The sequence below is a fragment of the Procambarus clarkii genome, chromosome 38 (assembly GCF_040958095.1).
Source record: "Procambarus clarkii isolate CNS0578487 chromosome 38, FALCON_Pclarkii_2.0, whole genome shotgun sequence".
In the NCBI taxonomy this organism is placed as follows: domain Eukaryota; kingdom Metazoa; phylum Arthropoda; class Malacostraca; order Decapoda; family Cambaridae; genus Procambarus; species Procambarus clarkii.
The window spans coordinates 40,541,749-40,564,511 of record NC_091187.1 but is presented as its reverse complement, the minus strand read 5'-3'; the positions used below and the strand labels follow the sequence as shown (position 1 = coordinate 40,564,511).

The following is a 22,763-nucleotide window of genomic DNA, read 5'->3' as shown; positions in this document are numbered from 1 at the left end:
TTATCTCCTTTTCTTTGCAACCAAAAATTATCAGGGACTTACTCCGATCAACTGTGTTTTGCACCAACTTCGGGTTAGATCTATCTCAAGATAGATGCCAATTTCTTTCTAACTTCCAGCTTAATGTTTGTTTTATCTTGGTTGCTGCAGTGTTTGGCTTCCTTTACTGCTTCTTCAATTTTTTCCTTCTCCTAGGCCACTTGTGCATAGGTGAGTTGCATATCTTTCTTGCACTGTTCTATTCCCTGTGTAACTTCCTCCATCTGTGCTGACAAAAGCTGTTTCTCCTGTTGAATTTCCTTACCTAACCTATTGTAGTCATTTATGTTTAAATTTACTTTAACTTCTTCCAAAATTATTTTTAAGAGTTTATTTTCTTCTTCCATGGCTTTGCAATTTGTTTCCAATTGATTTTTATCCGTGCACAAGTCTTTCACTAAACCCTCAAGACATAAAACTTTGCTATTTAAATGGTCATTACTTTCTTTCAATTTACTAATTATTTCTACATGAATGTTCACTATAGTATCTAATTTTACCAACTTGTTGTATAGACTGGTTATATCAATGCTTTCTTCATTGAATCCAGCAAAATCAAGCTCTGTTTTGTATTTCCTCTTGCAGGCGGCCATCTTGAATGTTCTTCTCTGCACTGTAAACACTAGGGCAACTTTTTCTCATCTAATTTTTCACTTCCCTTAGCACATTCCTGTTATCTCACCTATTTTTCAAAAGCACTATACCTTTATGTTCTCTGGGACAGCACTCACTATCATCATCCTGTACTACAATACTTATGATTGTTGAAATATGCTGGAGCTCCTCTGATGCAAGTGTTGAGCCTGGGGGTGTCACCTTCTTGAAAAGGTGTGTTATGAAGTCAGCGTGTTAATTCGCTGACTAAGCATCGAACAAAGTCTCCCACCATATTAAAATTTATATCTTAGCTGTATGCTATTAAATGTTGATTTTTGTGTTTAGTGTACAGTCTTATGATAAATTAATAATCATTAACATGTTTTATTGCTTCCTGTTTATTAATTTAACAAATACATTTTTACTTATGAATTATGGACAGTTGAACTATGTGACCAGTATAGTAGAGTGTGTATACGGCATGTGGGGGGTGGGGGTGGAGGAGGTGTGTCGGTGGTGGGGGAGGGCTGGCTCACTCCAATAACCCTAACACACTCGACCCCGTTAGCCAGATTTGTTTCTTAAATTCTGGATGTACATGCTCATATATATTTTTGGGTACAGAATTTGTCTAGTAATATTATTAGGATAATAAAAAGTTATAAAAGTACTTGTTTTATGAATGCTTTATTATATTCAATGGAAATTCTCCAGGCTATTTCTGGCTGGCAATCTACTGCCACCTACAGAAGGATCTCTTGGGGAGGGAGGCAGTGAATGTGAGTGGGACAGAGGAAGTGAGCAGCAGTGAGGGTGACTCCCCCCCCCTTCCTGGTGGTGGTGTACAAAGAGTGTTAGGCCGTTGATCCGGCCAAATTTCCGCTAGTCCGGCTTCCATGGACATTTTTGCCAGATAGGGAGATAACTTTATCCGGCCATGATTTTTGCCGGATTAGAGCATTTTCCGGATTGGCGGATTCACGATTAGTGGGTTTCTACAGTACTGTCGCCTCATATCGTGCGGCACTGGCAGAGCTACTGCAGCTTGCGTTCGGCATTGATGTTTCTTCTGCACTGTTCCGCAAGCTGTCTCGTGTTGTTTCACTTCCGAGCCTGCTCATGTGCCACCTGAACCATCCTGGTCGTTGGACCGGGTGCTCTCTTTTCTGTCTCCTCGGTTTGTGGTGGCCCCTTCGGTTCAGGACTGTTTCTCCAAGGCTCTTTTCTTATTGGCGTTGGCCTCTTGAGGTTGGGTTGGTCAGCTTCATACTCTCCTCCTGCACAGGGGGTTTCTGCTCCTTTGGTCCCGGTGGCAGGTTTGTATGGCTGCAGCCGTCTCCTTTTCTGGCAAAGAATGAGACTGCTGCTTTCCAGATTGGTCCTTGGGTTGTTGATGCTTAGTTTGTTCAGCCAGGGGTACATCATGTGTTGTGTCCAGTTGCGGCTTTCCGCCGTTACATGCGTGCCACGGCCTGGATGGCCGGGAACGAGCTTTGGGTTGACCTGGTTTCCCAACTTCCCTATTGCAGGGTTCTGGTCTCCCAGATTGTCCACAGGGTTATTTGGTCCAGCCAGCCACCAGAATTTAATGTAATTAAATGCCAGAGGCTCCCTCGGCAACCTCCCTCCCTCCATCTGGTTGACAGTTTTTTGCGTGTTTTGACATCCAGTCTCAGAACTGGGGTGTGGATAGTCAGCACGGGGGTCTGAGGCTCCCCCTTCCCCCTCCCAGGGAGGGGAGAGCTGCGCAGAAAATAAAAGGGTGACTGTTGTGACGTCATCCTCGATTTTCAGTTGGGGAGTTCTGTCCAATAGTCTGGCTTTTAGTAGCAATCTTTTAACCAGAATAGGGGGTTTGTTTTTGGGCATTTACCTTTCTGGGTGCCTGACCCCTGTCGACGGCAGACATAGAAGGCGTCCAATAATATGGGGGTTTCTATAGGTCATTGCTCCTTGTGCCTATCTGAATGGGCCAGGTTCTGGCTCGTGGTCCCTGGTAGGGCTAAGAACTCCATTCACATGACTGATGCCAAAGTCTAATATATCCATATCAGCCTGAATAGCTCCGGGGTGCCTCCGGGTCTCCCCCAGAAAATGGCATTTCATTACATTCAATGCTGTATTTTTTGCTCTAACACCTGAAACATTGTTAATAATAAAGTCAACTGTCATCTTGGTGTTTCTCTACACTGTGGTCAGTACTCAGTGTTCATTACACCCATGTCAACTGTCATCTTGGTGTTTCTCTACACTGTGGTCAACACTCAGTGCTCACTACACCCATGTCAACTGTCATCTTGGTGTTTCTCTACACTGTGGTCAACACTCAGTGTTCACTACACCCATGTCAACTGTCATCTTGGTGTTTCTCTACACTGTGGTCAATACAGTACTCAGTGTTCACTACACCCATGTCAACTATCATCTTGGTGTTTCTCTACACTGTGGTCAACACTCAGTGTTCACTACAACCATGTCAACTATCATCTTGGTGTTTCTTTACACTGTGGTCAACACTCAGTGTTCACTACACCCATGTCAACTGTCATCTTGGTGTTTCTTTACACTGTGGTCAACACTCAGTGTTCACTACAACCATGTCAACTGTCATCTTGGTGTTTCTCTACACTGTGGGTCAGTGTAGAGAAACAACATTACTTATATTGCCAATATACCTTGAGGTTACCTTGAGGTGCTTCCGGGGCTTAGTGTCCCCGCGGCCCGGTCGTCGACCAGGCCTCCTGGTTGCTGGACTGATCAACCAGGCTGTTAGACGCGACTGCTCGCAGCCTGACGTTTGAGTCACAGCCTGGTTGATCAGGTATCCTTTGGAGGTGCTTATCCAGTTCTCTCTTGAACACTGTGAGGGGTCGGCCAATTATGCCCCTTATGTGTAGTGGAAGCGTATTGAACAGTCTCGGGCATCTGATGTTGATAGTTCTCTCTTGAACACTGTGAGGGGTCGGCCAATTATGCCCCTTATGTGTAGTGGAAGCGTATTGAACAGTCTCGGGCCTCTGATGTTGATAGAGTTCTCTCTCAGAGTACCTGTTGCACCTCTGCTTTTCAACGGAGGTATTCTGCACATCCTGCCATGCCTCCTGGTCTCATGTGATGTTATTTCTGTGTGCAGGTTTGGGACCAGCCCCTCAATTATTTTCCACGTGTAAATTATTATGTATCTCTCCCGCCTGCGCTCAAGGGAGTACAGATTTAGGCTCTTTAGTCGGTCCCAGTAATTTAGATGTTTTACTGAGTGGATTCTAGCAGTAAAGGATCTCTGTACGCTCTCCAGGTCAGCAATTTCTCCAGCTTTGAAAGGGGCTGTCATTGTGCAGCAGTACTCCACTCTAGAGAGCACAAGCGTTTTGAAAAGTATCATCATCGGTATAGCATCTCTAGTGTGGAAATTTCTTGTTATCCAACCTGTCATTTTTCTTGCAGTTGTGACGGCTACTTTATTGTGTTCTTTAAAGGTAAGGTCTTCCGACATGAGTACACCCAGATCTTTTACATTGCCTTTTCGTTCTATGTTATGATTTGCCTGAGTTTTATACGTGGTTTCTGTTTTTATATTTTCAATTTTTCCATAGCGCATGAGCTGGAACTTATCCTCGTTAAACACCATATTATTTTCTGTAGCCCATAGAAAGACCTGATCTACATCTGATTGGAGGTTTGCCGTGTCCTCTATGTTGCCAACTCTCATGAAAATCCTAGTGTCATCTGCAAAGGATGATACAGTGCTATAGGTTGTGTTCTGGTCTATGTCCGATATGAGGATGAGAAAAAGTACTGGAGCAAGCACAGTACCCTGGGGGACAGAGCTCTTCACGGTTGATGGGCTGGATTTTATTTTGTTGACTATTACACATTGGGTTCTGTTAGTCAGGAAATTGTAGATCCATCTGCCTATTTTCCCGGTAATTCCTTTTGAACGCATTTTATGTGCAATAACACCATGGTCACATTTATCAAAGGCTTTTGCGAAATCTGTGTAAATTACATCAGCATTTTGTTTGTCTTCCATAGCATCTAATGCCATATCATAGTGGTCCAGCAACTGTGACAGGCAAGAGCGCCCTGTTCTGAAACCATGTTGTCCAGGGTTATGGAGATGCTGTGATTCCATGTATTTTGTGATCTTACTTCTTAGCACTCTCTCAAAAATTTTTAGGATGTGCGATGTTAGTGCTATCGGTCTGTAATTTTTTTGCCTCTGCCTTATTTCCTCCTTTATGGAGTGGTGCTATCTCTGCTGTTTTTAGTATGTCAGGGATAACGCCAGTATCTAGGCTTTGTCTCCACAGAATGTGAAGGGCCTGCGATAGTGGTTTTTTACAGTTCTTGATGAATATGGAGTTCCAAGAATCCGGGCCTGGTGCAGAGTGCATAGGCATACTGTTTATGGCTTCTTCAAAATCTAGTGGGGATAGGGTGACGTCTGATATATGATTTGATGTTGGTATCATATCCATGAAAAATTCATTTGGGTTATCAATCTTTAGTCCATTTAATGGCTCGCTGAAAACAGAGTCGTACTGCTTCCTCAGTAACTCGCTCATTTCTTTGTTGTCATCGGTGAAAGTTCCATCTCCCTTTCGCAGGGGCCCGATACTAGATGTGGTTTTTGATCTTGATTTTGCATAGGAGAAAAAATATTTCGGATTTCTCTCTATTTCACTGATGGCCTTTTGCTCTCTTTGCCTCTCCTGGGTTTTGTATGATTCTTGTAGCTTGAGTTCAATTGTTTCTATTTCTCTACCTAACCTTCTTCGCCGTTCTTGAGATAGGGTGCGACTCTCAAGTTGTTCCGCGATTCGTTTTCTTCGCCTATATAAAGGGAACGACGTTCCCGTTCCAATCTGCATCTCTTTCTCTTTTTTCTTAGGGGTATGCGGTTTGAACATATTTCTAGTGCTACTGAGCTTATTTTTTCCAGGCACTGGTTCAGGTTTGCATTTTCTAGTTGTTCTTCCCAGTTTATTTCTGTGAAGTCCTGGTTTATTTGCTCCCAGTGTATCTGTTTATTATTGAAGTTGAATTTGCTGAAATCTCCTCCACCGGGAATCTGGACTGGTTTTGAAGGTCCATTCCCCATGGTTGTCAGAACTTCAATTAAGTTGTGATCTGAGTAACAGGTATTTGTAATCATTATGTTCCCGATCAACTCATCATTATTAGTGAAAATGAGGTCCAGCGTGTTCTCCTTCCTAGTTGGTTCTACTATTTGCTGGTTTAAGGCAAACTTATCGCACATCCGTAGCAGGTCATTTGCATGTGCCTGTTCATTTAGGCTACTTCCTGGTATTCTTTCTGATATTACTGTATTAGCCAGGTGCTTCCATTTCAGGTGCCGTAGGTTGAAGTCCCCAAGCAGGATGATGTTCGGAGCTGGATTTGTGAGGTTTTCCAAGCAGTGCTCTATTTTCATTAGTTGGTCTTTAAACTGCTGAGGGTTTGTCTCCGGTGACTTATGTACAAGGACAACAACTACATTTAGGATCTCTATTTTGACTATCAGCACTTCCACCATATCATTTGAGGTGTTTAGCAGCTCAGTACAGATGAGTGTGTCTTTGATGTAAAGGCTGACCCCACCCTGAAGCCGGTGTTTCCTGTCACATTTGAAGAGATTGTATTCTGGGATCTATATTTCACCATCAAGCTAGTCATTTGTGTGAGTTTCCGTATATATTTTATATTGTCATATATTTTATTGCCTGTCTCTACTTCCTTATCACAATCGACTTGAGAATGGTCCAGGACGGACCGAAACGTCGTCGTCCCTTCACCTTCTAGTGTTGTGGTCTGGTTAACATACTTTAGCCACGTTATTGTGACTCATCACCTGCTTATATTGTCAAATTACTTTACTCAGAGCTTGATGCTTCATTATAGCCCAGTTTCTTTACTCAGAGCCTGATAGCCTTTATAGTCCAGGTTCCGCCATTAATGTTTGTGTTGGTAATGACAGGTGCAGGAGACCATCAGGGAGGCCCTGGAGATGATGACCACAGTGACAGGTGCCACAGCTGACCCCGTACACCTGGGAGACTCAGCCTCCAGCATCATGAATAAGGTTCAGGAAATCACTGGAGAGATCCCCCAGAAGCAGTTAACAGTAAGTTTTTTCTCATATCACAAGATATTGAGGTGCATTTTGAGGAGAGGAAGCTGTTCATAGGTTTATCGAGGTTCTCCAAGGTCAACTACTGACTTAATATATAATACACAATAGTTGCCTTACTCCTGGAAAAACATTTACTGCTAGGTGAACAGGTGAATCTGGTAAAAGGAAACATGGGAATCATTTCTGTCCTGCGCGATGATTGAACTTCCGATTCTCTATTGAAACCAGGATCCTGGCCCCCTCACAGAGGCACAGAGAGCAGGTGACAACCTTGGGAAAAAGCATCCAGGTAGACAGTGAACCAAAACAAACCACTGCTGGGTTCGAAGAGACTGAAGCCTTGAAACTGCCAACACACTCCCAAACAATGCCAGCACCAACCCCCTGCCAATAGAGGGGGGGCTGGAGCTACAGGTCCAGCACCAACCCCCTGCCAGTAGAGGGGGGCTGGAGCTACAGGTCCAGCACCAACCCCCTGCCAGTAGAGGGGGGCTGGAGCTACAGGTCCAGCACCAACCCCCTGCCAGTAGAGGGGGGGGGGCTGGAGCTACAGGTCCAGCACCAACCCCCTGCCAGTAGAGGTGGGCTGGAGCTACAGGTCCAGCACCAACCACCCTGCCAGTAGAGGGGGGCTCGAGCTACAGGTCCAGCACCAACCCCCTGCCAGTAGAGGGGGGGCTGGAGCTACAGGTCCAGCACCAACCCCCTGCCAGTAGAGGGGGGCTGGAGCTACAGGTCCAGCACCAACCCCCTGCCAGTAGAGGGGGGCTGGAGCTACAGGTCCAGCACCAACCCCCTGCCAGTAGAGGGGGGCTGGAGCTACAGGTCCAGCACCAACCCCCTGCCAGTAGAGGGGGGGGGGCTGGAGCTACAGGTCCAGCACCAACCCCCTGCCAGTAGAGGTGGGCTGGAGCTACAGGTCCAGCACCAACCACCCTGCCAGTAGAGGGGGGCTCGAGCTACAGGTCCAGCACCAACCCCCTGCTAGTAGAGGGGGCGCTGGAGCTACAGGTCCAGCACCAACCCCCTGCCAGTAGAGGGGGGCTGGAGCTACAGGTCTAGCACCAACCCCCTGCCAGTAGAGGGGGGGCTGGAGCTACAGGTCCAGCACCAACCCCCTGCCAGTAGAGGGGGGCTGGAGCTACAGGTCCAGCACCAACCCCCTGCCAGTAGAGGGGGGGGGGCTGGAGCTACAGGTCCAGCACCAACCCCCTGCCAGTAGAGGTGGGCTGGAGCTACAGGTCCAGCACCAACCACCCTGCCAGTAGAGGGGGGCTCGAGCTACAGGTCCAGCACCAACCCCCTGCCAGTAGAGGGGGGGCTGGAGCTACAGGTCCAGCACCAACCCCCTGCCAGTAGAGGGGGGCTGGAGCTACAGGTCCAGCACCAACCCCCTGCCAGTAGAGGGGGGGCTGGAGCTACAGGTCCAGCACCAACCCCCTGCCAGTAGAGGGGGGCTGGAGCTACAGGTCCAGCACCATCCCCCTGCCAGTAGAGGGGGGCTGGAGCTACAGGTCCAGCACCAACCCCCTGCCAGTAGAGGGGGGGGGCTGGAGCTACAGGTCCAGCACCAACCCCCTGCCAGTAGAGGTGGGCTGGAGCTACAGGTCCAGCACCAACCACCCTGCCAGTAGAGGGGGGCTCGAGCTACAGGTCCAGCACCAACCCCCTGCCAGTAGAGGGGGGGCTGGAGCTACAGGTCCAGCACCAACCCCCTGCCAGTAGAGGGGGGCTGGAGCTACAGGTCCAGCACCAACCCCCTGCCAGTAGAGGGGGGCTGGAGCTACAGGTCCAGCACCAACCCCCTGCCAGTAGAGGGGGAGCTGGAGCTACAGGTCCAGCACCAACCCCCTGCCAGTAGAGGTGGGCTGGAGCTACAGGTCCAGCACCAACCACCCTGCCAGTAGAGGGGGGCTCGAGCTACAGGTCCAGCACCAACCCCCTGCCAGTAGAGGGGGCCTGGAGCTACAGGTCCAGCACCAACCCCCTGCCAGTAGAGGGGGGCTGGAGCTACAGGTCCAGCACCAACCCCCTGCCAGTAGAGGGGGGCTGGAGCTACAGGTCCAGCACCAACCCCCTGCCAGTAGAGGGGGGGGCTGGAGCTACAGGTCCAGCACCAACCCCCTGCCAGTAGAGGTGGGCTGGAGCTACAGGTCCAGCACCAACCACCCTGCCAGTAGAGGGGGGCTCGAGCTACAGGTCCAGCACCAACCCCCTGCCAGTAGAGGGGGGGCTGGAGCTACAGGTCCAGCACCAACCCCCTGCCAGTAGAGGGGGGCTGGAGCTACAGGTCCAGCACCAACCACCCTGCCAGTAGAGGGGGGCTCGAGCTACAGGTCCAGCACCAACCCCCTGCCAGTAGAGGGGGGGCTGGAGCTACAGGTCCAGCACCAACCCCCTGCCAGTAGAGGGGGGCTGGAGCTACAGGTCCAGCACCAACCCCCTGCCAGTAGAGGGGGAGCTGGAGCTACAGGTCCAGCACCAACCCCCTGCCAGTAGAGGTGGGATGGAGCTACAGGTCCAGCACCAACCCCCTGCCAGTAGAGGGGGCCAGGAACTACAGGTCCAGCACCAACCCCCTGCCAGTAGAGGGAGGCTGGAGCTACAGGTCCAGCACCAACCCCCTGCCAGTAGAGGTGGGCTGGAGCTACATGTCCAACACCAACCCCCTGCCAGTAGAGGGGGGGGGGGGCTGGATCTACAGGTCCAGCACCAACCCCCTGCCAGTAGAGGGGGGCTGGAGCTACAGGTCCAGCACCAACCCCCTGCCAGTTAAGGTGGACTGGAGCTACAGGTCCAGCACCAACCCCCTGCCAGTAGAGGGGGGGCTGGATCTACAGTTCCAGCACCAACCCCCTGCCAGTAGAGGGGGGCTGGAGCTACAGGTCCAGCACCAACCTCCTGCTAGTAGAGGGGTGGGGGGCTGGAGCTACAGGTCCAGCACCAACCCCCCCCTGCCAGAAGAGGGGGGAGGGGTTGGAGCTACAGGTTCAGCACCAACCCCCTGCTAGTAGAGAGGGGCTGGAGCTACAGGTCCAGCAACAACCCCTTCCAGTAGAGGTGGGCTGGAGCTACAGGTCCAGCACCAACCCCTGCTAGTAGAGGGAGGCTGGAACTACAGTCCAGCACCAACCCCCTGCCTGTAGAGGGAGGCTTGAGCTACAGTCCAGCACCAACCCCCTGCCAGTAGAGGGAGGCTGGAGCTACAGGTCCAGCACCAACCCCCTGCCAGTAGAGGGGGGCTGGAGCTACAGGTCCATCACCAACACCTTGCCAGTAGAGGGAGGCTGCAGCTACAGGTCCAGCACCAACCCCCTGCCAGTAGAGGGGGGCTGGAGCTACTGGTCCAGCACCAACCCCATACCAGTAGAGGGGGGGCTGGAGCTACAGGTTCAGCACCAACCCCCTGCCAGTAGAGGGGGGGCTGGAGCTATAGGTCCAGCACCAACCCCCTGCCAGTAGAGGGGATTCCAATACCAACCCCTGCCAGTAGAAGAGTTCTGGGGCTACAGGTCCAGCACCATCCTTCCCCCCCCTGCCAGTAGAGGGGGGCTGGAGCTACAGGTCCAGCACCAACCCCCTGCCAGTAGAGTGGGGGGCTGGAGCTACAGGTCCAGCACCAACCCCCTGCCAGTAGAGGGGGGCCTGGAGCTACAGGTCCAGCACCAACCCCCTGCCAGTAGAGGGGGACTGGAGCTACAGGTCCAGCACCAATCCCCTGCCAGTAGAGGGGGCCTGGAGCTATAGGTCCAGCACCAACCCCATACCAGTAGAGGGGGGGCTGGAGCTACAGGTCCAGCACCAACCCCCTGCCAGTAGAGGGGGGCTGGAGCTACAGGTCCAGCACCAACCCCCTGCCAGTATAGGGGGGGCTGGAGCTACTGGTCCAGCACCAACCCCCTACCAGCAGAGGGGGTGCTGGAGCTACTGGTCCAGCACCAACCCCTTCCAGTAGAGGTGGGATGGAGCTACATGTCTTGAACCAACTCCCTGCCAGTAGAGGGAGGCTAGAGCTACAGGTCCAGCACCAACCCCTGCTAGTAGAGGGAGGCTGGAGCTACAGTCCAGCACCAACCCCCTGCCTGTAGAGGGGGGCTGGAGCTACAGGTCCAGCACCAACCCCCTGCCAGTAGAGGGGGGCTGGAGCTACAGGTCCAGCACCAACACCTTGCCAGTAGAGGGGGGCTGGAGCTACAGGTCCAGCACCAACACCTTGCCAGTAGAGGGGGGCTGGAGCTACAGGTCCAGCACCAACTCCCTGCCAGTAGAGGGGGGCTGGAGCTACAGGTCCAGCACCAACCCCCTGCCAGTAGAGGGGGGCTGGAGCTACAGGTCCAGCACCAACACCTTGCCAGTAGAGGGGGGCTGGAGCTACAGGTCCATCACCAACCCCCTGCCAGTAGAGGGGGGCTGGAGCTACAGGTCCAGCACCAACACCTTGCCAGTAGACGGGGGCTGGAGCTACAGGTCCAGCACCAACCCCCTGCCAGTAGAGGGGGGCTGGAGCTACAGGTCCAGCACCAACACCTTGCCAGTAGAGGGGGGCTGGAGCTACAGGTCCAGCACCAACACCTTGCCAGTAGAGGGGGGCTGGAGCTACAGGTCCAGCACCAACCCCCTGCCAGTAGAGGGGGGCTGGAGCTACAGGTCCAGCACCAACACCTTGCCAGTAGAGGGGGGCTGGAGCTACAGGTCCAGCACCAACACCTTGCCAGTAGAGGGGGGCTGGAGCTACAGGTCCAGCACCAACCCCCTGCCAGTAGAGGGGGGCTGGAGCTACAGGTCCAGCACCAACACCTTGCCAGTAGAGGGGGGCTGGAGCTACAGGTCCAGCACCAACACCTTGCCAGTAGAGGGGGGCTGGAGCTACAGGTCCAGCACCAACCCCCTGCCAGTAGAGGGGGGCTGGAGCTACAGGTCCAGCACCAACACCTTGCCAGTAGTGGGGGGCTGGAGCTACAGGTCCAGCACCAACACCTTGCCAGTAGAGGGGGGCTGGAGCTACAGGTCCAGCACCAACCCCCTGCCAGTAGAGGGGGGGGGCTGGAGCTACAGGTCCAGCACCAACCCCCTGCCAGTAGAGGTGGGCTGGAGCTACAGGTCCAGCACCAACCACCCTGCCAGTAGAGGGGGGCTCGAGCTACAGGTCCAGCACCAACCCCCTGCCAGTAGAGGGGGGGCTGGAGCTACATGTCCAGCACCAACCCCCTTTTAGTAGAGGGGGGCTGGAGCTACAGGTCCAGCACCAACCCCCTGCCAGTAGAGGGGGGCTGGAGCTACAGGTCCAGCACCAACCACCCTGCCAGTAGAGGGAGGCTCGAGCTACAGGTCCAGCACCAACCCCCTGCCAGTAGAGGGGGGGCTGGAGCTACAGGTCCAGCACCAACCCCCTGCCAGTAGAGGGGGGCTGGAGCTACAGGTCCAGCACCAACCCCCTGAAAGTAAAGGGGGGCTGGAGCTACAGGTCCAGCACCAACCCCCTGCCAGTAGAGGGGGAGCTGGAGCTACAGGTCCAGCACCAACCCCCTGCCAGTAGAGGTGGGCTGGAGCTACAGGTCCAGCACCAACCACCCTGCCAGTAGAGGGGGGCTCGAGCTACAGGTCCAGCACCAACCCCCGGCCAGTAGAGGGGGGGCTGGAGCTACAGGTCCAGCACCAACCCCCTGCCAGTAGAGGGGGGCTGGAGCTACAGGTCCAGCACCAACCCCCTGCCAGTAGAGGTGGGCTGGAGCTACAGGTCCAGCACCAACCCCCCTGCCAGTAGAGGTGGGCTGGAGCTACAGGTCCAGCACCAACCCCCCTGCCAGTAGAGGTGGGCTGGAGCTACAGGTCCAGCACCAACCCCCTGCCAGTAGAGGTGGGCTGGAGCTACAGGTCCAGCACCAACCACCCTGCCAGTAGAGGGGGGCTGGAGCTACAGGTCCAGCACCAACCCCCTGCCAGTAGAGGGGGGCTGGAGCTACAGGTCCAGCACCAACCTCTCTGCCAGTAGAGGGGGGCTGGAGCTGCAGGTCCAGCAACAACCCCCCTTTTAGTAGAGGGGGGCTGGAGCTACAGGTCCAGCATCAACCCCCTGCCAGTAGAGGGGGCTGGAGCTACAGGTCCAGCACCAACCCCCTGCCAGTAGAGGGGGGGCTGGAGCTACAGGTCCAGCATCAACGCATCAACCCCCTGGCAGTAGAGGTGGGCTGGAGCTAACGGTCCAGAATCAACCCCCTGCCAGTAGAGGGGGCACTGGAGCTACTGGTCCAGCACCAACCCCCTGCCAGTAGAGGGGGGCTGGAGCTACAGGCCCAGAACCACACCCCTGGCAGTAGAGACGGGGGGGGGGGGCTCTGGAGCTACTGGTCCAACACCAACCCCCTGCCAGTAGAGGGAGGCTAGAGCTACAGGTCCAGCACCAACCCCCTGCCAGTAGAGGTGGGATGGAGCTACAGGTCCAGCACCAACCCCCTGCCAGTAGAGGGGGCCAGGAACTACAGGTCCAGCACCAACCCCCTGCCAGTAGAGGTGGGCTGGAGCTACATGTCCAACACCAACCCCCTGCCAGTAGAGGGGGGGGGGGGCTGGATCTACAGGGCCAGCACCAACCCCCTGCCAGTAGAGGGGGGCTGGAGCTACAGGTCCAGCACCAAACCCCTGCCAGTTAAGGTGGACTGGAGCTACAGGTCCAGCACCAACCCCCTGCCAGTAGAGGGGGGGCTGGATCTACAGTTCCAGCACCAACCCCCTGCCAGTAGAGGGGGGCTGGAGCTACAGGTCCAGCACCAACCTCCTGCTAGTAGAGGGGTGGGGGGCTGGAGCTACAGGTCCAGCACCAACCCCCCCCTGCCAGAAGAGGGGGGGGGTTGGAGCTACAGGTTCAGCACCAACCCCCTGCTAGTAGAGAGGGGCTGGAGCTACAGGTCCAGCAACAACCCCTTCCAGTAGAGGTGGGCTGGAGCTACAGGTCCAGCACCAACCCCTGCTAGTAGAGGGAGGCTGGAACTACAGTCCAGCACCAACCCCCTGCCTGTAGAGGGAGGCTTGAGCTACAGTCCAGCACCAACCCCCTGCCAGTAGAGGGAGGCTGGAGCTACAGGTCCAGCACCAACCTCTCTGCCAGTAGAGGGGGGCTGGAGCTGCAGGTCCAGCAACAACCCCCTTTTAGTAGAGGGGGGCTGGAGCTACAGGTCCAGCATCAACCCCCTGCCAGTAGAGGGGGCTGGAGCTACAGGTCCAGCACCAACCCCCTGCCAGTAGAGGGGGGGCTGGAGCTACAGGTCCAGCATCAACGCATCAACCCCCTGGCAGTAGAGGTGGGCTGGAGCTACAGGTCCAGCACCAACCCCCCTGCCAGTAGAGGTGGGCTGGAGCTACAGGTCCAGCACCAACCCCCCTGCCAGTAGAGGTGGGCTGGAGCTACAGGTCCAGCACCAACCCCCTGCCAGTAGAGGTGGGCTGGAGCTACAGGTCCATCACCAACACCTTGCCAGTAGAGGGAGGCTGCAGCTACAGGTCCAGCACCAACCCCCTGCCAGTAGAGGGGGGCTGGAGCTACTGGTCCAGCACCAACCCCATACCAGTAGAGGGGGGGCTGGAGCTACAGGTTCAGCACCAACCCCCTGCCAGTAGAGGGGGGGCTGGAGCTACAGGTCCAGCACCAACCCCCTGCCAGTAGAGGGGGGTCCAATACCAACCCCTGCCAGTAGAAGAGTTCTGGGGCTACAGGTCCAGCACCATCCTTCCCCCCCCCTGCCAGTAGAGGGGGGCTGGAGCTACAGGTCCAGCACCAACCCCCTGCCAGTAGAGTGGGGGGCTGGAGCTACAGGTCCAGCACCAACCCCCTGCCAGTAGAGGGGGGCTGGAGCTACAGGTCCAGCACCAACCCCCTGCCAGTAGAGGGGGGCTGGAGCTACAGGTCCAGCACCAATCCCCTGCCAGTAGAGGGGGGCTGGAGCTACAGGTCCAGCACCAACCCCATACCAGTAGAGGGGGGGCTGGAGCTACAGGTCCAGCACCAACCCCCTGCCAGTAGAGGGGGGCTGGAGCTACAGGTCCAGCACCAACCCCCTGCCAGTATAGGGGGGCTGGAGCTACAGGTCCAGCACCAACCCCCTACCAGTAGAGGGGGCGCTGGAGCTACTGGTCCAGCACCAACCCCTTCCAGTAGAGGTGGGCTGGAGCTACATGTCTTGAACCAACCCCCTGCCAGTAGAGGGAGGCTAGAGCTACAGGTCCAGCACCAACCCCTGCTAGTAGAGGGAGGCTGGAGCTACAGTCCAGCACCAACCCCCTGCCTGTAGAGGGAGGCTTGAGCTACAGTCCGGCACCAACCCCCTGCCAGTAGAGGGAGGCTGGAGCTACAGTCCAACATCTACCCCCTGCCAGTAGAGGGGGCTGAAGCTACAGATCCAACACTAACCCCCTGCCAGTAGAGGGGAGGGGGTAGGAGCTACAGGTCCAGAACCAATCCCCTGCCAGTAGAGGTGGGCTGGACCTACATGTTCAGCACCAACCCCCTGCCAGTAGAGGGGGGCCAGGAACTACAGGTCCAGCACGAACCCCTTGCCAGTAGAGGGGGGCTGGAGCTACAGGTCCAGCACCAATCCCCTGCCAGTAGAGGGGGCTGGAGCTACAGGTCCAACACCAACCCCCTGCCAGTAGAGGGGGGCTGGAGCTACAGGTCTAGCACCAACCCCCTGCTAGTAGAGGGGGGCTGGAGCTACAGGTCCAGCACCAACCCCCTGCCAGTAGAGGGGGGCTGGAGCTACAGGTCCAGCACCAACCCCCTGCCAGTTAAGGTGGACTGGAGCTACAGGTCCAGCACTAACCCCCTGCCAGTAGAGGGGGGGCTGGATCTACAGTTCCAGCACCAACCCCCTGCCAGTAGAGGGGGGGCTGGAGCTACAGGTCCAGCACCAACCCCCTGCTAGTAGAGAGGGGCTGGAGCTACAGGTCCAGCACCAACCCCTTCCAGTAGAGGTGGGCTGGAGCTACAGGTCTTGAACCAACCCCCTGCCAGTAGAGCGAGGCTAGAGCTACAGGTCCAGCACCAACCCCTGCTAGTAGAAAGAGGCTGGAGCTACAGTCCAGCACCAACCCCCTGCCTGTAGAGGGAGGCTTGAGCTACAGTCCAGCACCAACCCCCTGCCAGTAGACGGGGGGGGGGGGGGGGTAGGAGCTACAGGTCCAGAACCAATCCCCTGCCAGTAGAGGTGGGCTGGAGCTACAGGTCCAGCACCATCCCCCTGCCAGTAGACGGGGGGGGGGGTAGGAGCTACAGGTCTAGCACCAACCCCCCTGCCAGTAGAGGTGGGATGGAGCTACAGGTCCAGCACCAACCCCCTGCCAGTAGAGGGGGGGGGGCCAGAAACTACAGGTCCAGCACCAACCCCCTGCCAGTAGAGGGGGGCCAGGAACTACAGGTCCAGCACCAACCCCCTGCCAGTAGAGGGGGGGGGGGCTGGAGCTACAGGTCCAGCACCAATCCCCTGCCAGTAGAGGGGAAGCTGGAGCTACTGGTCCAGCACCATCCCCCTGCCAGTAGAGGGGGCTGGAGCTACAGGTCCAGCATCAACCCCCTGCCAGTAGAGGGAGGCTGGAGCTACTGGTTCAGCACCAACCCCCTGCCAGTAGAGGGGGCTGGAGCTACAGGTCCAGCACCAACCCCCTACCAGTAGCGGGGGCACTGGAGCTACTGGTTCAGCACCAACCCCCTGCCAGTAGAGGGGGGCTGGAGCTACAGGTCCAGCACCAACCCCCTGCCAGTAGAGGGGGCTGGAGCTACAGGTCCAGAATCAACCCTCTGTCATTAGAGGGGGGCTGGAGCTACAGGTCCAGCACCAACCCCCTGCCAGTAGAGGGGGGCTGGAGCTACAGGTCCAGCACCAACCCCCTGCCAGGAGAGGGGGGCTGAAGCTACAGGTCCAACACCAACCCCCTGCCAGTAGAGGGGGCACTGGAGCTACTGGTCCAGCACCAACCCCTTGCTAGTAAAGGGGGCTGGAGCTACAGGTCCAGAATCAACCCCCTGCCCGTAGAGGGGGCACTGGAGCTACTGGTCCAGCACCAACCCCCTGCCAGTAGAGGGGGCTGGAGCTACAGGTCCAGAATCAACCCCCTGCCAGTAGAGGGGGGTGGAGCTACAGGTTCAGCACCAACCCCCTGCCAGTAGAGGGGGCTGGAGCTACAGGTCCAGAATCAACCCCCTGCCAGAAGAGGGGGGTGGAGCTACAGGTCCAACATCAACCCCCTGCCAGTAGAGGGGGGTTGGAGCTACAGGTCCAGCATCAACCCCTTTCCAGTAGAGGGGGGCTGAAGCTACAGGTCCAACACCAACCCCCTGCCAGTAGAGGTGGGGTGGAGCTACAGGTCCAGCATCAACCCCCTGCCAGAAGAGGGGGGCTGAAGCTACAGGTCCAACACCAACCCCCTGCCAGTAGAGGGGGGGGGGGTTGCAGCTACAGGTCCAGAACCAACCTCCTGCCAGTAGAGTGGGGGGGCTGGAGCTACAGGTCCAGATTCAACCCCCTGCCAGTAGAGGTGGGCTGGAGCTATAGGTCCAGCACCAACCCCATGCCAGTAGAGGTGGGCTGGAGCTACAGGCCCAGAACCACACCCCTGCCAGTAGAGGGGGCCAGGAACTACAGGTCCAGCACCAACCCCCTGCCAGTAGAGGGGGGATGGAGCTACAGGTCCAGCACGAAACCCTGCCAGTAGAGGTGGGCTGGAGCTACATGTCCAACACCAACCCCCTGCCAGTAGAGGGGGGTCTGGAGCTACAGGACCAGCACGAACCCCTTGCCAGTAGAGGGGGGTCTGGAGCTACAGGACCAGCACCAACCCCCTGCCAGTAAAGGGGGGGGGGGCCTGGATCTACAGGTCCAGCACCAACCCCCTGCCAGTAGAGGGGGGCTGGAGCTACAGGTCCAGCACCAACCCCCTGCCAGTTAAGGTGGGCTGGAGCTACAGGTCCAGCACCAATCCCCTGCCAGTAGAGGGGGGGCTGGATCTACAGTTCCAGCACCAACCCCCTGCCAGTAGAGGGGGGCTGGAGCTACAGGTCCAGCACCAACCCCCTGCCAGTAGAGGGGGGCTAGAAACTACAGGTCCAGCACCAACCCCCTGCCAGTAGAGGGGGGCCAGGAACTACAGGTCCAGCACCAACCCTCTGCCAGTAGAGGGGGCTGGAGCTACTGGTCCAACACCAACCCCCTGCCAGTAGAGGTGGTATGGAGCTACAGGTCCAGCACCAACCCCTTGCCAGTAGAGGGGGGCTGGAGCTGCAGGTCTAGCACCAACCCCCTGCCAATAGAGGGGGGGCTGGAGCTACTGGTCCAACACCAACCCCCTTCCAGTAGAGGTGGTATGGAGCTACAGGTCCAGCACCAACCCCTTGCCAGTAGAGGGGGGCTGGAGCTACAGGTCCAGCACCAACCACCTGCAAGTAGAGGGGGGCTGGACCTACAGGTCCAGCACCAACCCCCTGCCAGTTAAGGTGGGCTGGAGCTACAGGTCCAGCACCAACCCCCCTGCAAGTAGAGGGGGGGCTGGATCTACAGGTCCAGCACCAACCCCCTGCTAGTAGAGGTGGGCTGGAGCTACAGGTCCAGCACCAACCCCCTGCCAGTAGAGGGGGGGGGCTGGAGCTACAGGTCCAGCACCAACCCCCCCCCCCCTGCCAGTAGAGGGGGGGGTGGAGCTACAGGTTCAGCACCAACCCCCTGCCATTAGAGGGAGGCTAGAGCTACAGGTCCAGCACCAACCCCTGCTAGTAGAGGGAGGCTGGAGCTACAGTCCAGCACCAACCCCCTGTCTGTAGAGGGAGGCTTGAGCTACAGTCCAGCACCAACCCCCTGCCAGTAGATGGAGGCTGGAGCTACAGGTCCAGCACCAACCCCCTGCCAGTAGAGGGAGGCTGGAGCTACAGGTCCAGCACCAACCCCCTGCCAGTAGAGTGGGGCTGGAGCTACAGGTCCAGCACCAACCCCCTGTCAGTAGAGGGGGGCTGGAGCTACAGGTTCAGCACCAACCCCCTGCCAGTAGAGGTGGGCTGGAGCTACAGGTCCAGCACCAACCCCCTGCCAGTAGAGGTGGGCTGGAGCTACAGGTCCAGCACCAACCCCCTGCCAGTAGAGGGGGGGCTGGAGCTACAGGTTCAGCACCAACCCTCTGCCAGTAAAGGTGGGATGGAGCTACAGGTCCAGCACCAACCCCCTGCCTGTAGAGGGGGGCTGGAGCTACAGGTCCATCACTTACCCCCTGCCAGTAGAGAGGGGCTGGAGCTACAGGTCCAGCACCAATCCTCTATCAGTAGAGTGGGGGCTGGAGCTACTGGTCCAGCACCATCCCCCTGCCAGTAGAGGGGGCTGGAGCTACAGGTCCATCACCAACACCTTGCCAGTAGCGGGGGGCTGGAGCTACAGGTCCAGCACCATCCTCCCCCCCCTGCCAGTAGAGGGGGGCTGGAGCTACAGGTCCAGCACCAATCCCCTGCCAGGAGAGGGGGCGCTGGAGCTACAGGTCCAGCACCAACCCCCTGCCAGAAGAGGGGGGCTGGAGCTACAGGTCCAGCACCAACCCACCTGCCAGTAGAGGTGGGCTGGAGCTATAGGTCCAGCACCAACCCCATGCCAGTAGAGGTGGGCTGGAGCTACAGGTCCAGCACCAACCCCCTGCCAGTAGAGGTGGGCTGGACTACAGTTCGAGCTCCAACCCCCTGCCAGTAGAGGGGGGCTGGAGCTACAGGTCCAGCACCAACCCCCCCCCCCTGCCAGTAGAGGGGGGGGTGGAGCTACAGGTTCAGCACCAACCCCCTGCCATTAGAGGGAGGCTAGAGCTACAGGTCCAGCACCAACCCCCTGCAAGTAGAGGGGGGGCTGGATCTACAGGTCCAGCACCAACCCCCTGCTAGTAGAGGTGGGCTGGAGCTACAGGTTGAGCACCAACCCCCTGCCAGTAGAGGGGGGGGCTGGACCTACAGGTCCAGCACCAACCCCTTGCCAGTAGAGGTGGGCTGGACTACAGTTCGAGCTCCAACCCCCTGCCAGTAGAGGGGGGCTGGAGCTACAGGTCCAGCACCAACCCCCCCCCCCTGCCAGTAGAGGGGGGGTGGAGCTACAGGTTCAGCACCAACCCCCTGCCATTAGAGGGAGGCTAGAGCTACAGGTCCAGCACCAACCCCTGCTAGTAGAGGGAGGCTGGAGCTACAGTCCAGCACCAACCCCCTGTCTGTAGAGGGAGGCTTGAGCTACAGTCCAGCACCAACCCCCTGCCAGTAGATGGAGGCTGGAGCTACAGGTCCAGCACCAACCCCCTGCCAGTAGAGGGAGGCTGGAGCTACAGGTCCAGCACCAACCCCCTGCCAGTAGAGTGGGGCTGGAGCTACAGGTCCAGCACCAACCCCCTGTCAGTAGAGGGGGGCTGGAGCTACAGGTTCAGCACCAACCCCCCTGCCAGTAGAGGTGGGCTGGAGCTACAGGTCCAGCACCAACCCCCTGCCAGTAGAGGTGGGCTGGAGCTACAGGTCCAGCACCAACCCCCTGCCAGTAGAGGGGGGGCTGGAGCTACAGGTTCAGCACCAACCCTCTGCCAGTAGAGGTGGGATGGAGCTACAGGTCCAGCACCAACCCCCTGCCTGTAGCGGGGGGCTGGAGCTACAGGTCCATCACTTACTCCCTGCCAGTAGAGAGGGGCTGGAGCTACAGGTCCAGCACCAATCCCCTATCAGTAGAGTGGGGGCTGGAGCTACTGGTCCAGCACCATCCCCCTGCCAGTAGAGGGGGCTGGAGCTACAGGTCCATCACCAACACCTTGCCAGTAGAGGGGGGCTGGAGCTACAGGTCCAGCACCATCCTCCCCCCCCCTGCCAGTAGAGGGGGGCTGGAGCTACAGGTCCAGCACCAATCCCCTGCCAGGAGAGGGGGCGCTGGAGCTACAGGTCCAGCACCAACCCCCTGCCAGAAGAGGGGGGCTGGAGCTACAGGTCCAGCACCAACCCCCTGCCAGTTGAGGTGGGATGGAGCTACAGGTCCAGCACCAACCCCCTGCCAGTAGAGGGGGGCCAGGAACTACAGGTCCAGCACCAACCTCCTGCCAGTAGAGGGGGGTCTGGAGCTACAGGTCCAGCACCAACCCCCTACCAGTAGAGGGGGGTCTGGAGCTACAGGTCCTGCACCAATCCCCTGCCCGTAGAGGGGGGCTGGAGCTACAGGTCCAGCACCAACCCCCCCCCTGCCAGTAGAGGGGGGGGGTGGAGCTACAGGTTCAGCACCAACCCCCTGCCATTAGAGGGAGGCTAGAGCTACAGGTCCAGCACCAACCCCTGCTAGTAGAGGGAGGCTGGAGCTACAGTCCAGCACCAACCCCCTGTCTGTAGAGGGAGGCTTGAGCTACAGTCCAGCACCAACCCCCTGCCAGTAGAGGGAGGCTGGAGCTACAGGTCCAGCACCAACCCCCTGCCAGTAGAGGGAGGCTGGAGCTACAGGTCCAGCACCAACCCCCTGCCAGTAGAGTGGGGCTGGAGCTTCAGGTCCAGCACCAACCCCCTGCCAGTAGAGGTGGGCTGGAGCTACAGGTCCAGCACCAACCCCCTGCCAGTAGAGGTGGGCTGGAGCTACAGGTCCAGCACCAACCCCCTGCCAGTAGAGGGGGGGCTGGAGCTACAGGTTCAGCACCAACCCTCTGCCAGTAAAGGTGGGATGGAGCTACAGGTCCAGCACCAACCCCCTGCCTGTAGAGGGGGGCTGGAGCTACAGGTCCATCACTTACCCCCTGCCAGTAGAGAGGGGCTGGAGCTACAGGTCCAGCACCAATCCCCTATCAGTAGAGTGGGGGCTGGAGCTACTGGTCCAGCACCATCCCCCTGCCAGTAGAGGGGGCTGGAGCTACAGGTCCATCACCAACACCTTGCCAGTAGAGGGGGGCTGGAGCTACAGGTCCAGCACCATCCTCCCCCCCCTGCCAGTAGAGGGGGGCTGGAGCTACAGGTCCAGCACCAATCCCCTGCCAGGAGAGGGGGCGCTGGAGCTACAGGTCCAGCACCAACCCCCTGCCAGAAGAGGGGGGCTGGAGCTACAGGTCCAGCACCAACCCACCTGCCAGTAGAGGTGGGCTGGAGCTATAGGTCCAGCACCAACCCCATGCCAGTAGAGGTGGGCTGGAGCTACAGGTCCAGCACCAACCCCCTGCCAGTAGAGGTGGGCTGGACTACAGTTCGAGCTCCAACCCCCTGCCAGTAGAGTGGCTGGAGCTACAGGTCCAGCACCAACCCCCCCCCTGCCAGTAGAGGGGGGGGTGGAGCTACAGGTTCAGCACCAACCCCCTGCCATTAGAGGGAGGCTAGAGCTACAGGTCCAGCACCAACCCCCTGCAAGTAGAGGGGGGGCTGGATCTACAGGTCCAGCACCAACCCCCTGCAAGTAGAGGGGGGGCTGGATCTACAGGTCCAGCACCAACCCCCTGCAAGTAGAGTGGGGGGCTGGAGCTACAGGTCCAGCACCAACCCCCTGCAAGTAGAGGGGGGGCTGGATCTACAGGTCCAGCACCAACCCCCTGCAAGTAGAGGGGGGGCTGGAGCTACAGGTTGAGCACCAACCCCCTGCCAGTAGAGGTGGGCTGGACTACAGTTCGAGCTCCAACCCCCTGCCAGTAGAGGGGGGCTGGAGCTACAGGTCCAGCACCAACCCCTTGCCAGTAGAGGTGGGCTGGACTACAGTTCGAGCTCCAACCCCCTGCCAGTAGAGGGGGGCTGGAGCTACAGGTCCAGCACCAACCCCCCCCCCCTGCCAGTAGAGGGGGGGGTGGAGCTACAGGTTCAGCACCAACCCCCTGCCATTAGAGGGAGGCTAGAGCTACAGGTCCAGCACCAACCCCTGCTAGTAGAGGGAGGCTGGAGCTACAGTCCAGCACCAACCCCCTGTCTGTAGAGGGAGGCTTGAGCTACAGTCCAGCACCAACCCCCTGCCAGTAGATGGAGGCTGGAGCTACAGGTCCAGCACCAACCCCCTGCCAG

General features: G+C 57.5%; 1 protein-coding gene across 2 annotated transcripts in view; it reads left to right on the top strand.

The window, feature by feature from the left end:
* The window catches only part of LOC138372433 (uncharacterized), a 289,657-nt gene that overhangs the window by 35,591 nt on the left and 231,303 nt on the right, over positions 1 to 22,763 (top strand). Inside the window, exon 4 of one of the 2 annotated variants that reach the window (XM_069337918.1) lies at positions 6,614 to 6,760. The exons of the other annotated variant lie outside the window; for it this stretch is intronic. Within the exon in view, the coding sequence (XP_069194019.1) occupies positions 6,614 to 6,760 (147 nt within the window). The remainder of the gene's footprint in view (positions 1 to 6,613; positions 6,761 to 22,763) is intronic. 2 annotated transcript variants of the gene reach the window in all.